This window comes from Camelus ferus, chromosome 5, assembly GCF_009834535.1.
Source record: "Camelus ferus isolate YT-003-E chromosome 5, BCGSAC_Cfer_1.0, whole genome shotgun sequence".
Lineage (NCBI taxonomy): Eukaryota > Metazoa > Chordata > Mammalia > Artiodactyla > Camelidae > Camelus > Camelus ferus.
The window spans coordinates 70,951,471-70,967,942 of NC_045700.1; the positions used below are offsets into that span (position 1 = coordinate 70,951,471).

At 40.3% G+C, this 16,472-nt stretch overlaps 1 protein-coding gene across 1 annotated transcript in view; it reads right to left on the reverse strand.

Annotated features, from left to right (window-relative positions):
* LOC102511253 (aldehyde oxidase 4) overlaps nucleotides 1-16,472 on the reverse strand; it is a 59,294-nt gene that overhangs the window by 13,023 nt on the left and 29,799 nt on the right. The window contains 12 exon segments of the mRNA XM_032480093.1: nucleotides 765-860; nucleotides 3,194-3,421; nucleotides 4,401-4,592; nucleotides 4,777-4,863; nucleotides 5,204-5,291; nucleotides 6,517-6,557; nucleotides 6,559-6,651; nucleotides 8,615-8,739; nucleotides 12,986-13,082; nucleotides 14,834-14,956; nucleotides 15,413-15,527; nucleotides 15,852-16,021. Coding sequence (XP_032335984.1) covers nucleotides 765-860; nucleotides 3,194-3,421; nucleotides 4,401-4,592; nucleotides 4,777-4,863; nucleotides 5,204-5,291; nucleotides 6,517-6,557; nucleotides 6,559-6,651; nucleotides 8,615-8,739; nucleotides 12,986-13,082; nucleotides 14,834-14,956; nucleotides 15,413-15,527; nucleotides 15,852-16,021 — 1,455 coding nt within the window.

The following is a 16,472-nucleotide window of genomic DNA, read 5'->3' on the forward strand; positions in this document are numbered from 1 at the left end:
TCCTCGTGGTTTACAGACAATTTAGCAGATTTTGTTTCCTTCGTGGGGCATTTTTCAGGCAAAAGGGTTTTACTGTAAAGAAGCATATGAAGAAGCCCCTGTGGATTTTCATGATTTCCTAATTCCAAGCCCACTATTAAATAATATTCTCTCCTTAAAAAAAAAATCTTCTGTTTCTCACTGAGAGCCAGGCTTTGCCCACCTGTCCCCCTCAGCCTCCATTTTTGATTCAAATTTCACATTCAACAAATTATTATTGAATATTTTTAAAAAGAGGGAACATTTTCCTATTGCAAAGAATCTCTTGCTGTTTCAACAGTATTAGAAACCCTTCTTAGAATTAGCACACGTAAGGACCAGTCGTGGAGTTTCGAAGCAGACTGTGAACCCTAAGAACATAATTTCTCATTCTATTAAATATAGTCATTTCTAATGAAGAGTTTTAATTCACACAGGATTGCTTTGAAAAGTTGCTATAAAACTGAAAAATATTTTATCTTTGAATAGTGAGATCGCATTTTTCAGAAGACCCACGAACTTGGTTCGTTAGTATACAGAAAGAATAACACAACGCATCTCCTCAATTCTAATACTCACTTTCCTCGCCTGCGCTGCATTTTTGGGTTTCTGAAATCAAAATTAGTCTTTCAATTGACCTGCATTTAGTATTATGTTATTTTTCCTGCTCAAAAAGGAAAAAGCCGTTGAACTGGCTGTCTGGTTCTTTACTCTTCCACAATGGAGGAAATGGACCCAAATCTCACCTGAATCATTTTGGTGTGAAGGCCTTGTCCCAATTCACAGCCACCATGAATCACCAAGACAGACCCATCGAGATAGATGTGGACTAGAGCAGCACCCTGGGGGTATAATTGTAACACCAGTTTGGAAACTGCTGTGGCCAAATCTTGCCGCGAGTTTAGCTGAGGTTACCAGATGAAACAGCTTTGCTTCAATGAGCCAAGCTCTCACTGTTTACACTGGAGAAGAAAGCCATTACAGGTAGCCTCAGATAACCCTTTCAATAAACCCCAGACGTGAAAACCACCAATGCAGGGACATGAATTGTCACTCATCTCCACCCCTACAAGTCTCCTGCCTCTGGGAGGCCTTGTGCAGTTGCCTCTCCAAAGCCCCAATCTGTACAAAACTCTATCATTCTTTCCTTCCGGAAGATGAAAATTAATTTTAAAACAAATGGAACCTGTATAAGTAAATTTCCAGGCACAACCTGCCCTGGATACTAAAGGAGCTGGGAGAAACCTGAGCTGTTTTAATAGTTTCCAAATGCTGCTGACCTTCAGAAACATGGTGGGCGAGGGCTGTGGACACCATTCTAGAAATTCCAGTTGAGTAGGTTGGACTTGGAGCTCAAATGCCCATTTTTTTAAACTCCCAGGAGGTTTTGATGACTGGCCAGGTTTGGGATATACTGATTCAGTCCAGCTTCTTCACTTTGCACTGCAGGGGAGTAGAAGCCTACCCAGGAGGAGACTTGGCCAAACCCAGGTGCCCGGTTTGCGGTTAAGGACCCAAGCCCAGCATCCCCCACACCCACGCCCCACTGCCTCCCTCGAACTAGCTACTGCTGCCCCTCGCGGGCTGGCTGTTCTGATGGAAGAGTCTGCAGGCCGTGCTGTGGCTCCAGGTTTGGACGACAGCAGGCAGGACACCGGGATACGTCCGGGGCTCTGCAGGCCACTGGGATTTTTCTTTACAGAAATCCCTGTCATTTGCTCGTGCACTTGGCCCAGCATCCTGCCTTCTACCCCTTGGGACCTCTACCCTCGTGTGGACCCCTGTGCCCTGTCACCACACATTCAAAATGTCAACTAGCTTAGCTATGCCAGGTCTCCTGGGTCTGCAACTGCATTCTCAGGACCGTCAAGTTCTGTACAGGAACTTTCAAATTTGTGTTTTCACCTCATGACAATCTAACAAGAACAACAAATGACCGTGTATCAAGAAGTACTGCCCCGTGCTCTCAGAGCCCACGTCAGATTTTATGACGATGACTATAACCTACTTTGATTGATGGGGCATATTAGAGACAAGAAGTCGGGCAGCGAGTCGTCACACACTACACAGACCATTACAATTACATTATGATTTACATTATGACTTCAAAATGCTTTGTGTAACAGCAGCCAGAACCACCAGTATTTTGTAAGTGGGGATTTAGTTTCAGAAAAGCAGCATAACCCACCACTTTAAGTTACTGTTACTATTTTGAATATTACTGGCATTTATAGTATTATTTTTATTTAATTTCCAAATTTGTTTGTGTTTTATAAAGGCATAAGAGCTATAAGAAGCATCTTCTTTATTTTGTGGTTACCTACAGTTAAAAAAACTTAAAAAGAAATAATTTAAGCTACCATTGAGAGGCCACCAGAATTTTTTTCCTTTAAAGGGGGTCTGTATGTTATTCTGGCTTGAGAAATACTACCAGAGGGAAAGACTGAACACCTGCTCCAAACTCCCCTGGCTTTCCTTCCCACCTTCTCACTGGTTAGTGGACTCTGAGGAAGCGCATGTATCCAGGGTCATTTCTGTAAGAGACGGCCTGATCACACCTCATTCACACCAGGAAGGCAGCCTGTATTCCTTCCTTTGCATGGGTTTGGTTATGAGAATATTTCAGAGACTGATGAGGCTCAAAGCAAAAAAATAAAAGACATGAAAAACTGTTTAAGGTGAAATTAAGAAGGAGGCACAGTAGTTATGAGCCTCAATATAGGAATTCCAAGTTTCTGTGTGAATGGGGTAGCTCTGTTTGTTCTCTCTCCCTCTCCCTCTCTCTTTTTTTTTTAAATCTCTGTCTTCAAATGACCTGCTGTCACTAAGAAATTAGGAAAGAGAGAAAGGAATCTTCTTATTTCCCCCGATTCTCTCATGGATTTGAAAATGACCACATACTCCAGTACTCGCGTTTGGGCCCCGCCCAAGGCTTTGGCCCCCTTGAGCCCGACTTTATCTGTTGATTGCTTTCTGCGGTCGCTGGTACTGTGTTGCATCAGGTCTGCTCTGACACCTGTGGTCGCCAGCACTTGCCAAATCCACCTTGTTTCTTGGTATAGGAAGCTGCCCTGTTTCTTTTTCCTACATCCCTACTTGCTCGTGATTGCCTTTTTCAGACAGCTCGTCATGGGGAAAAGAGCTTTTGGTGAGAAGACATACCGCTCAGCCCCACCTGGTTGTAGTAGGCTGTGGGCATCCCAATGGTAAATTTCATGGGGATCACGGCAAGCCCCCTCTTCTTCCAGTAATTCTTTTTGTTAAATTCCTCAGCAGCCAATTTCCTAGCAGAGAATGAAGATTTCTCCAGACATTCTTTCCAGCATCTTCTCAAGGGCTCTGGATTAAATGTCTGCTTATAGGCTGTTTTGCTAATTCTCTTATACATGTTTATTTCTTTAACCTGAAAGACAAGAAAATAAAATGGATTTAAAGGATATATACTTATTTCCTATGTGAGGCATGCATTTTTGTTATACCCTTGATATGAAGAAAATCTTTCTAAAATAAGAAACAACTATTTAAATGGCTATGAATATGTAGGTATAAGTGTACATGTATAAATTTGATGATAACAATCATCATAATAACAATAAAGACTACTATTGAAAACTTCATATGCTCCAGGCTGTGGGCTAAGGGTATTCTCTCAGTTAACTTTACAATAACGCTGAGAAAGAGTAGGTCCCAACTATTATGAACTCTCACAAGTTTTGTTAGTGCTGAGACAAAATTCTCCTGACCCCAAATTCTTTAACTCCTACACAGTGTTTCCTTATTCTTAACTGTTCTCAGATTAATTCCTCAAAATCTTGAACTGTGCCAGAATGTTTGCACACATGGCCATAATCATTCCATTCTCTCTATTCACGCCCTTGCATGCCTTCACACCAACTCTGGGATTGGCCATGTGACTTGTCTGGCCAATGGGACAGTATAGGCAGAGACTTGAAAAGTACTTATGCATTAGGGCTTGCCATGTTCTTACCACTCTTGGGAATTCTCTGAATCACTATGAAGACTAATCTGGGCTAGACTACTCGAGGATGAGATCCTTCTCAGCTGAGATACCCGCTAGACCAATCAGCCCAGCGACCACCAGGCGTGCAAGTGAAGCTATCTTAGACCATGAAACTCCAGCTGAGCTTGCCCAGATCAGAAGAGGTACCCAGCTGATCCACAGAATCAGAAGTGCTATTGGTCATTTTAATTTACTAAGTTTTGTGACTGACTTGTTACACAGCAAGAGCTGATATTTAGATGACGAACTTTGTTTCTTTGAATCTACTTAGGAGCTGACATAATGCTGTACGTGGGTGCTCAATATATATTTGAACCAATGGTGTCAAAAATTTTTTAGGGCATTCTGACGGATTACCTACCTGTTCAGGGGGTAAGTTACATTGAGATGCCACAGCAGTTATATAAGTTTCGACTACCACCGCGACCTGGGGAAATCCAAATCCTCGGAAAGCAGTGTTGGATGGCAAATTTGTTCTGCACGCTCTACCCCGGCACCGGAAATTAGGAATATTATATGCATTTTCAGATTTCAGCACAACGAACTCAATAACCTGAATGAAGGCAAAACAAAACAAAACTTCATATCTATCAAATAGTCAAAACCACTTATCCAAATTTTATCTCTAACTTGAACCCTTCACAGAATTTAATTTGTATGCCAAATGTGCATGCAAATAAAGTGTGACACATACAGGTCAACTGGTAACCTATGGGAAAGGCATAGGTCTTATTTACCAACTCAGACTCATCAGGAGTGCATCCACCGTTGATATAATATTCAACATCAGCAGCTTTGATCACACCATTGTTCATGAACCCAACCTGCAAAGTGATACAATAGGTAAGACCATCTCCTCAATAGTCCTCTACAAGCAGCCCGTGCTGTACACAAACACCTGATCACAGTTTGCCAATCCATTCCTTGCTCATGCACATGCCTTGATGTGACAGTCACCAGAGGAACACTGAGGATGGTGCTCAAGTAGACCATTATCCCAAAACAACGTTCTGGTTAGTTTTACCCAGCACCCAAATATCCCTTTCAAGTGGTACGGAATTCAGTAATTGTCCTATTATATGTACTAATAGTATTTAGTACTATTGGTTGGTTATCACTGGACAATGTTTTAAGCAGTTTCTTGAAGTTTTTGCTTTTACTCACTTTGTATTTTCCGAGAAGTGGGTGGCGGCCCGCAGTTATCAACATGTCATCACCACGTTCCAGAATAAACCGTATTGGGCGGCCGGTCCTACAGGAAACGACTCTCTTAGTATGCTGGATGCTTCAGAAAGTTGTAGGTACTCTGAGACAGGGGAAGGGGGCTTAAAATAATCTAGTTTAGTGGTTTTCAGTAGTGGTAATAACATACCTTAAACAACATTTTGGAAGTTTGTGGGGGCATTAAAATGTGGAAAAAAAAAAGCCCTTATTACTATAATCATTCTGCTTTAGTCATATCTGAGAATTTAGATATTGAAATGATACATTATATGGTTATGTTACTTTCCTTTTATTTCTATTTTATATTACATTAAAACATTGTATGATGATTTTAAAATTATGTATGTAAGTAGATTATATTATGAATCTTGCATTGGGATAGTGAAAGGGGAATTAAAATATTTGTTATAAGAGGGACTTAGAGGCTGAAAGGGTTGAGAACCAATGCTTTGTCAAGCAAGCTGTCGCTCCTCCACACTCAGACTCTTCTTTCATGAAGTGTCCAGTGGAGACTCCTCTGACTTCTGAAGGAATGCTCCCAGGGCCTGCACATCTGTACTTACTAGACCATTTTTTCTACTGTTGGCAAGTGCCAATGAGTGAAAACATTCACAGTCTTTCTTTTCGTAGCGGGAGCCTGGGTTAAGCTAAGTTTGTCCTGAATATGCTTAGTGAACTTTGGTAGTTACAAAGTTCATTCACAAAAGTCATGGCTATTCCTGGGTCTGGTTATTCCATCCAGATGATGCAGGGGCTAAGAGAACATTCCCAGGCAGCAACAGACCCTGGTTTATTTCATGACAAAATATGTCCCTTGTAAGGTTGTGGTTTGGACCCTCCCTCCACTCAGCCAACTTCAGCTTGATTTATCTTAGTGATTTAAAACATAAACATTTTAAAGAGTGAAATCAATGCAGCTCATGAAAAAGTAGTACATAGTTATGCATGCAATGAGTCAAAATTTACAGTAGCTACATTTATTTCACACAGCAATCTTGGGAAGCAGGTAGCTCTTACTTTCACCACTTTATAACTGAAGAAACTAAGGCGTCTTGCCCAAGGTGACCTTGTGAGTGAGTGGGCAGAGCAATGCTTGAACACAGGCTCTCTGGCTCCAGGTCCAGTGTTATTTCACCCACATGCTAACCACACCCTTTGGAAATAAAGGGCTGACCAACGGGATGAGAGCCGGGATCCAAGACTAGGGGGACGTGGGTAGTATCTGCCCTGCAGGCACTGTGACTTTTTCTTACTTGATGGCGGCCACAGCACTGACAGCTCCTAGCAGAGCAGGGCTTGGTCACTTTTCCCCCAAATGCTCCTCCAGTTCTTTTCATGTGACACCCAATTCTACTCCTCGGAATGTTTAGTGCTGCAGCCACAAATTCCTGCAAGAGGTAAGTCCCCAAAGCCACAGAAGTTCAGTTTGATAGTTTATTTCCTTACTCATGTACTTCCCCTCTGCCTAGTAAAAGAAATTCAGTAACTGAACAAATACAACATTTACAGAACTGTGCAACCATCATCATAATCTGATTTTAGAATATTTTAAGCATCCTCAAAGAAACCTTGTATCTATTAAGCAGTCACTCCTAATCTCCCCCAATCTTAAATCCCCCAACCCTCTAGCATGAGGCAACTACTAATCTGCTTTCTGTCTTAATAGGTTTGCCTGTTCTCAACCTGTTACATAAGTGGAATAATGCAATATTGGGTCTTTCATGACTGGCTTCTTTCAGTGAGCATTGTGTTTCACCGTTTGTCCACGTCGTAGCACATATCAGTGCTCTATTCCTTTTTGTGGCTGAACAATATTTCATTGCGTAGATATACCAGCTCTTTTAATCCATTAATTAGTTGATGGATACCTGTGTTGTTTCCACTCGGCTATTGTGAATAATGCTGCTATAAACACCTGTATGGGAGTTTTTGTGTGGACATTTATTTTCGTTTTTCTTGGGTAGATACCTGGGGGTGAAATTGCTGGGTTATAATGATCACTCTATCTTTAACATCCTGAGAAACTGCCAAGCTGTTTTCCAAAGTGGCTGTGATATTTTTCATGGGTACTAGCGAGGTGTGAATGTCCTCATGTCTCCACAGCCTGGCTTGTCACTGTTCGTCCTTTGAGTTGGCCGTCCTAGTGAGGTGGTATTGTGGTGGTTTTCACTTGCTTCCCCCTGGTGACTAATGACACTTAGCATCTTAGCATCTTGTCCTGTGCTTATCAGTCATTCATAGACATTCTTTGGAGAAACGTCTGTTCAAATTCTTTACTGGGCCTGCTTTGGATACTGCCCCCGGTTCTGGGCTGTGGGCTATGGGCTGTGAGTACCCAGTGCCCCCGTCACCCCGGGGAAAGGGTCACTGCTGCCGTGACTGACTAGCTTAGGAGGTGCTGAGGGGAGATAACAGGGTGACCTTGGGACACACATTATTCCTTGGCTGTTGGTCAAAAGAGACCTCAGAGGTGATCTTTAACAACTTCTTCAGTTTACAGAAAAAAGATATTGATGTCCAGCGACTTGTGGGAGATCATGTATCTGCTTAGGGGCAGAGTCCATATCTCCTCACTCTTCCTCCTTCCACTTCAAAATTTACAACTGTGGAGGTCACAGCCAACCTCAGCTCAGCATCAGTCCCTCAGTCTTTCATTTTGCCTTGAATGGCAGCTGGGAGCTTCCTCCTCCCACTGAGGCTAGCTGCCCTTCCCGATCTTGGGGTACCACCTCACTGTGCTCCACCAGGAAGCCCCGAGTTTTTCCCTTCAGTGAGACTTGTCATTACCCCTCCTCCCAGACCTCCTCCTCCTGTGCCTGCCACTATCCGAGGACCTACAACTCCACATTTCAGAAGAGGGGAATGTCGAGGATTTTCCTTACTTTCCTGCGTGTGACAATGCCTTATAGCTCAACCAGTGGAACAGGGCTGGAATTCACATACTACCATGTTGAGCTGCAAATGGCTTGGAAAGGCAATCACTTTACATGGGCACCACCAATACCTGAAAACTTTCATACAGAGAAGCAATGTAGATGAACCACAAAAGGAACTGTGGTTGTAACACTAAGGCTTTGATCTCCCTGAGATGAAGATTTACATTATCAATTGTTACGAGGGAAAGATGAACTTGGCCTTCTATTTTGGAAGGTAACAAAATTTTCAGATCTCTTTGAAAGGTCTGCCCTTTTAGGGAAATATTTGCCCCATTTCCTTCATTCTGGGCTTCAGCCAATGTCAAGTGTGCAGGGAGTTCCAGGTGTGGGAGTAGGAGGAATCAAAAGGCCCCTAGAGTGGAAGGCCTGGTTGTAAGGGCCTCTGGAGTCTCATTATCCAAAAATATCCTGTTACCTGCACATGGGTTGGAAACTGTGTTCCAAGGTGTAACACAATTTCTTTATCTTCTTCTTTAGGTATAGCCAGGATAGTCTGCGTTTCCATGTAAAAATGTTCCTGTCCTTCCATGTGGACCTCACCTGTAAAGCATAAACACAGGACAGTGTTTACTGGAAAGTCCCAACCTGGGGGCTTGCGATGGTGTTTAGTTTATCAAGAGCAAGTTACTTCAGCTTATGGAGAGCTGGACTTTATATGATTTGGTTAAAACACTTTTTCTCATTAATCGTCACTGGGCCTCACCACTGTATGACCCTGGGTGATTCACTCCCCTCTCCCAGCCTCAGTTTCCTTATCTGTCCAGTGGGTGCTGAGATCTGTGATGTGCTGGACTTGGGCACACAGACGAACCTGGCCACATATCCTGGCTTTGTCATCTCTTTGCTCAGTGAGTTTGGCCAGGTTATTAAACCCTTGATTCCTCATCTGTAAAATGGGGGGTAATAATACTATGTACCCCATTTAGGTGATGTCAGAATTACCGAGTCACAGAGAGAAGTAGCTTGCTAAAGCACACGAGGGTTTAAAATGGCAGAGCTGAGATTGTTCCCAGCCCTAATACCAGCCTACTCTTATTGGCTTAGCAGAGATTTTTGTTCTGTTCAGTATATCCTTATTATTTTGTAGGCTGTACCAAGAGAGGCATTTGGCCCTTGTTTAAACATTTGGAAGGTGGTAGTTTTACTTTAACCAAAAGACTCCTGTGCTGTTAAAATAAGTGAATTGTTGTGTCAGGAGACAAAGGATTTCTTAAAGTTATTTCTTGGGATAACAGAGTGTGAGTCATGCAAAAAATACTACCCCCTCCAAAAAAAAGTTTGCTTTCAGCATGTATATACTGAATTTAATCTAAACCCAAATTTATTTAATAAATAAATAGCTTTCACATATGCCAGGTATTGTTCTAAGGCCAAGAACTTTACAGGTAATTTATTCAATCCCCATTCCAATCCTGTGAGGCAGGTATTACGAGGAAACTGAGACATGGAAAGGTTAAGTAAGCTTCCCAAGGCCACATAGCCAATAAATAGCAGAGCTGGGATCCAAACTCAGGCAATCTGACCCCAGGATCCATGCTCTTAACTATTGTAAGACACTACATTCTCTGTAACTCTTAGTCATTTCGGCCCAAATTCCAAATACCCTTTGTATTTCAAATGTCCCATTTGTCCCCAGATTTTGACTCCCAAAATGGCCAAAATCCTGAATGACAAAGAGGTAGCAACTTGTCACTCTGTTACCCTCAATGAGAATAAAAATTAAAGGAAAATATACCAATATAGTTAGGAGCAAGGGCCTACAGGTCAGCCAGTCCTAGGATCCAGTCCTGGTTCCACTGCTAACTGGATGTGAGACCTCAGCCAATTATTTAACTTTTCTAAGCCTCAGTTTCCTCATCTGTGAAATGGAACTACTGATATGTTCCTTCTTAGAAGTGTTCCGCTTGCATATTAAATAGTGAGCAGTAATACTTAGTAGCTTAAAATAGGCATAACAATAATAATAATACTCATTTATTGAGGTTATTGTCAGGATTAAATAATATAATGCATGTAAAATGCTTAGCATAGTGTTTGGCACAGTAAGTACCTGATAAATGTTACCTGATATTATTATTATGACTAAGTAACCTTTCACCCAAATTTGTAGTCTTTGCAAAACTCATTTAGTTTCTTCTATAAAATCTATTATGAAGTAATACATTTTTGGCACAAGAGTAGATACTGTCAAACCTCTGAGCAGCTTTCCTGGCTTTCTTGGTTGTATTTAACTACTCCTCAGAGGTAGAGAATTATTTTTATAATTGGGAGTCAGTCTGCATTTTCTGATTAAACTGAATGATGTTGGGAAACAAGTGCTCTAAAGGCATCTCCTTTAGTAAAAGATAAAAGCTTACAGCACTTGCCATTCCAGTTATTTAGAAGTAGGTAATAGATTTTGTGAAAATTACTATTTCCTTTTACCTAAGACCAATAGTTATTCTCTTAGTAGTCTCTCAACCCTGGCCACACATGAGCATCACCTACCTGGGGAACTTTTAAAAAATACTAATGCTCTGACCTGATATTCCAGGGTTCTGATTTCATTGGTTTGAGGTGGGATCTGAGGGATCTGGGTATTGGTATTAAAAAAAATATATCTTACTGGCTAAGTCTTATCTAGTGCAGTAATTCAAAACAACAAACAAACAAATACAGTATTAAGATTGGAAAAGATAAATAAAACTGTCATGATATGATTATATATGCAGAAAATTCAAGAGAATCTATAAGACTATTAAAATAGTAAGTGAATTTAGCAAAGTTCCTGGCTATAAGATCAGTATACAAAAGCCAACTGTGTTTAATGCATTAGACACAAATAAGTAGAAAATTAAGTAAAAGATATCATTTACAGTAGCATTAAAAACCATCAAATACTGGAAATAAATATGAAGAAGGGTGTGCAAGATCTCTATGGTAAAAACTACAAAGTTACTGAGAGAAATGAAAGGAAATGTAAATAAAAGACAGAGTGTATCATGTTCACGGATTGGAACTTAATATTGTCAAGATTTTAATCCTCTCAAATTGATGCTGTTTCAATGTAGCTCCAGTCAAAATTTCAGAAAATTATTATTAGTGGAAATTGATGGAACTAATGATAAATGTATATATACATAAATGCAAAGAGCCTAATAGCTGAGGTCATATTGAAGAAGAAGGAGCAAAAGGATCTTATACCATCAGGTTTCAAGGCATATTATAAAGTTACAGCAAGTAAGACTGTGTGGTATTAGCACAAAGACAGATAAACAGATGAGTGGTGTGTAGCAGAGTTCAGATATAGAATAACACAGTCATAGAAACCTGGAAAACGATAAAAGCTGCACTGCAATTCTGTAAGGAAAAGGACTAGTCTTCAATAGATGGTGCTAGTGAACTGAATATCAACTTGAAAAAAAAATTGAAGCTTGGCCCCCATCTCACTCCATAAGGAAAAATTGATTTGAGATGGATCATAGACCTAAATGTCAAAGCTAAAACATTTTATCAAGCTTCCAGGAGAAGTCACAGGAAAATATCTTCATGACATTTGGATAAGCAAAAATTTCTTCATGGCACAAAAGCACTAACCATAAAAAAGACTGATAAACTGGAATTTATTAAAATTAAGAACTTTTGTTCATGAAAAGGAGCCATGAAGACAGTGAAAATGCAATCCACAGACTGGGAGAAGATACTTGCATTGCCCATAACCAGCGAAGAACTCATATCAAAAACATAAAAAAATTCCTATAAATCAGTAAGCAAATTGATGGGTTATTACATTAATTATATTAAAATCAATAATATATAATTATCACTTGAATTAACTAAAAACAAGCAAAAGACTTGAACAAACATCTCACCGAAGAGGATATAAAAATGACCAATATACACATGAAAACTGTTCAATACTATTAGGCATCAAAGAAATTCAATTAAATCCCACAATGATACTACTAATACACCCATTAGAGTAGATAAAACTAAAAAGACTGACGAGAATGAAAGAACAATGGAAATTTCACAATTATTATTAGGAGTAAAATTGGAAAGTAAAAAAAAAGTTTGGCATTAACTAAAGGTTAATAATTAAAGGTTAAAATAAAAATAAAAATAAAATAAAATAAAATAATATAATAATAATAATAAATAAAAATAAAATAAAAAAATAAAAATAAAATAAAAAAGTTTAATATTAAAACATTATTATTTGGCAATTCTACTCCAGAGTATATTCCATACCAAAAGACATGTATAATAATAATAGTGTTTACAGAAACTATTCATAATAGCCCCAAGCTGAAAGCAATTCAAACGGTCATCAAAGGTAAAATGGATAAATAAATTATGGAATATTTATACAATGGAATACTCCTGAGCAATGAAAAAGAACTATGGACCTATGCAACAACATGGACATATCTTCCATACGGAATGCAAGAAGAAGCACAAGAGAAATCACACTGTGAGATTCCATTTATATGACGTTCAAAACAGGTAAAATTAATCTATAGTGGTAAAGGTGAGAGTAAGACCTTGGGGCGGGTCACTGACTGAGAGGGGCACAAGGAAGCTTTTGGGGGTGCTGGAAATATTCTCTATCTTGATGTGGGTATTATTTACACAGATTGATATATATGATACATACATTTCATCCAGCTATAAACTTATTATTTGTGCATTTAAAATTGTGATTTAAAAGTCACACTAGGGTTGAGAAGCTCTGCTTTAGTGTTAGTATTTCTCAAACCAGATGACTGAATTTAGTCTTGAACTTCAGAGGCCCGAGACCACTTACCTTCAATGATTTGGTCAACATACTTAAAGGCTTGCTCTACATTTCCTTGCTCAATTTTTTTCTCAACAGTAAGAAATGAATTGTGCTTTAGGGCTTGCTGTAGGGGAAAAAACAAACCAAAACAAAAAAAGTGTTTTTTTAAGAAACATTCTAATAAGTCATTCATTTCCCATCAAAATCCGAAGCTCCTACTCTACCGTATCTTCACACACCAAGACAATCAGGGCAGTGAGGAGAGTCAGCAGGAATTGGGTTCAAATGGATTATAGGCACTGGTGAGTCCTTCGTTTTGTTCAGGGCTCTGAGGAAGAGCTGAAGGACAGACAAGGATGTATAAAAATATGGTCCCACTCTTTAGACTGCTGAGTGAGTGCCTGAGGCAGTGTGGTCTTAAGATGCCAACTTTGTGGTGGTGGGGGGCAGACATCAGAGTAAAGAGAGGCCAAGAAGGAGGAGGTCGGTGGGGCCAGGAATGCTCAGGGATGACTTTGTGTAGGTGACCTAAGTTCGGTGCTTACCTGAATGGAATTAGGACAGTTAGAGAAGAGGGGGAGAATCATTTAAAGTCAAGGGCGCTTCATAAAGCAATAATTTGAGGTTGAAACCAAGCTGAGGGGACAAAATGAGAAAAAAGCCAGGCTGGGTAGGTGGAGGTTTTTTATCAAGAAGCAGTTGGATGAGCTTGAAAGGTGGACTGAGGTTGGACTAAGAAAGAGCTTGAGTTCCACACTAGGAGCCTTACCTGAGGTGACGCTCTTGTATAAGAGAAGTGATCTGACAAACTTCATGGCTTAGAAAGTTAATGTGGTGGGTGGATGGACTGAAATAGAGTACAAGAACCTCTCTAAGTGGTTATTGCAGTAAGTCTGATAATAGGAGGTAAGGAGTGGGCTGGAGGGTGAAATGGGAGTGCAAGTGAGAATGGAAAGGAGACAGGCTTAAGGGGCATTCAAAGGATAACCGGGAAAGATTTGAACTTGGTAGATGTTGGAAAGATCGGAGAAAGATCAAAGAGGATGCTGAAGGCTTCACCCTACTTGGCTGGGTTTTATATTGTGTATGCACACATTTATCCATCTATCCCTCCATCACACACATTTACTGAGCACCTACTATGGGTTTAGTTTAGTGCTTCACTAGGTACTTGGGTTATAAAGCACTGTGAATATGTTCTTGACCTCATTAATAACAACTGAAACAAAATAACAGCTAATATTTATTGAATGCATTCCATGTCCCAAGTGCTGTTCTAAGCATTTGAATTATTTCATTTAAACCTTGCAGTGACCTTTTGGTGTAGAAACTTTCATATTACCCATTTTACAGATGAGGAAACTGACGTATGAGAAGTTTAAGCAACTGGCCAAAGCTTTCATTGCTGTCAAGAGCCCATTAAATGACTGAGTCAGACTGTGAGCCAGAGTATCTATCTCCAGGGCTTGTGTTTAAGCAGGAAGCAGGCACTGGAGACAGAGGACTCAAGTTGTAATTCAGTAAATGTTACAACTGTTTTGAGTTTCACACTACACTAGATAATCCCCCTGACTAGTTTTGGATGTGAGGCCATTGGACATTGCCCTGGTGCTGCTAATCTGTATTCTGTGGCCACGCCGTGGCAAGACGCCATGAGAAGAGAAGTGGACACAGGAAGGAAGGGGCTCCAGACAAGAAAATTCTCAGTATTATGTCTCAAGGTGCATTGCTGGAGGCTTTTCTCTGAAACTATAGATAACTCTGAACACGTTATAGACAGAACCCAAATTATACTGCTTTGTGACTCCATGGGTTGAATTCTGTCAAATTTACACCGCCCTAGCCATTCTAGAAGACACGAAGTGGCCTGTGTACCTCTATCGTGATAATCCTTGGTTCCAGATCTTCATACGTGATCTTCACCTTTTTAGCAGCCTCTCTTGCATGAGCGTAGGTATCAGCAGCCACCGTGCAGACAATCTGACCCACGCAGATTACCTGCAGAAAAGTCACATGTTGTGTTTTTCAACCTATGAGAATAAACCTTGAACAGGGGGGGCTTGAGTAGGATTTAGAGGGTATGGAAGTTGGAAGTGGAATTTAATTATCTGGCCTGTGATTGTCTTCAGCTGCATTCCTCACATTCCCATATCACACATAGTAATCCAGTCACCCTGAAATTCTGTTGATACTTTCAAAGTCCTCTGCTCTGTATTGCTTCTATAATGTTCATGAATTTTTAGATGCCTTCCCTGAGAGGGTTTATGACCTTTAACAGAATCTCAAAAGCTTCCACAATTCAAGGGAGAATCTGAGAATTGCTGAGGTGGAGTCACTGGTTCCCTGCAGGTCTTGTGATGTGAACCGAATCCATGGATATTACAATCATAACCAGTAATCTTTCAGCATTTCCAGCAGAGCATTTGAATAGTAAGCCATATACTAATCACACACCTCATCCTGTGCATAGAAGACCTCTCCGTGATGGTTATTATCTCCTGGAACGTCCTCCGCTGTGATCACATCAACAACACCTGGAACTGCCAGGGCTTCTGAAGCATCAATTGCCCTAGGAGGGAAAATTTGAGAGTCCACATTAAAGTTTCAGGGGTAAGTTCAGGCTAATATAAATGATTCCTCAAACACTGGGAAAAACTACAGTGGGCCTCATAACTAAGTCATGGACAGTATTCTATGTTGAAAAGGGCCGAGTATTTAGTAAGCATTCTGACTTGGCCATAAGTTCTTTCATAACTGTGCTTAAAAATGACTGATTTCCATCCAGAAGAGGAAATTATTCTTAATTGACTTAAATATATAATAAACTCTCAATTTGAATATGAAATTGTGAATGCTTTCCAGTAATATATAGGAATGTTTTAAATTTCCTTACATGATCTTTGCATGAGCTCGGGTGCTGGTGACTACAGCCAGGAAGAGTTCTTGGGCGACAGGGGGCATGTCATCAACAAACACAGCCTCCCCTGTGGTGTGTTTAATGGCCGACTGGTGCATGATCGGGTGACCGACTGGATCTTGTGGGGGTTGGTAAGGATCCACACACTGTTAATGAATAAAGCAAGTTATTTTACTGCCAGACATTCTCATGCACTGAAAATTGGATCTGATATATCTGGCTTACCCCAAAGTCAAGAAAAAATATAGACAATTGCGTATTCATGTCTGTGAGTCAAAGTTAATCAATATCCATTGGGTACTACGGTAAAAGATAAATTCTGATTACAACTACCCCCTCACCCCCCAAAATGGAAGACATTTTTCCTGCCCTCAGAGATTCTACAACCTAGTTAAGGTACCAGAATACACACAAACACATTAACACAATGTGATCAGCTTTGTATAGCAATAAAGAATAGCTTATACAACTAACTTGGTGCAAGAAAAATACACAAGTTCCTGGGGGATTTATGGTGGTTCTAACGAAGCAGGGAAGTCTTTCTAGAAGCAGTAAATGTTGAGTTAAGTTTTTTTAAAAAGTACAGACATTGGTCAA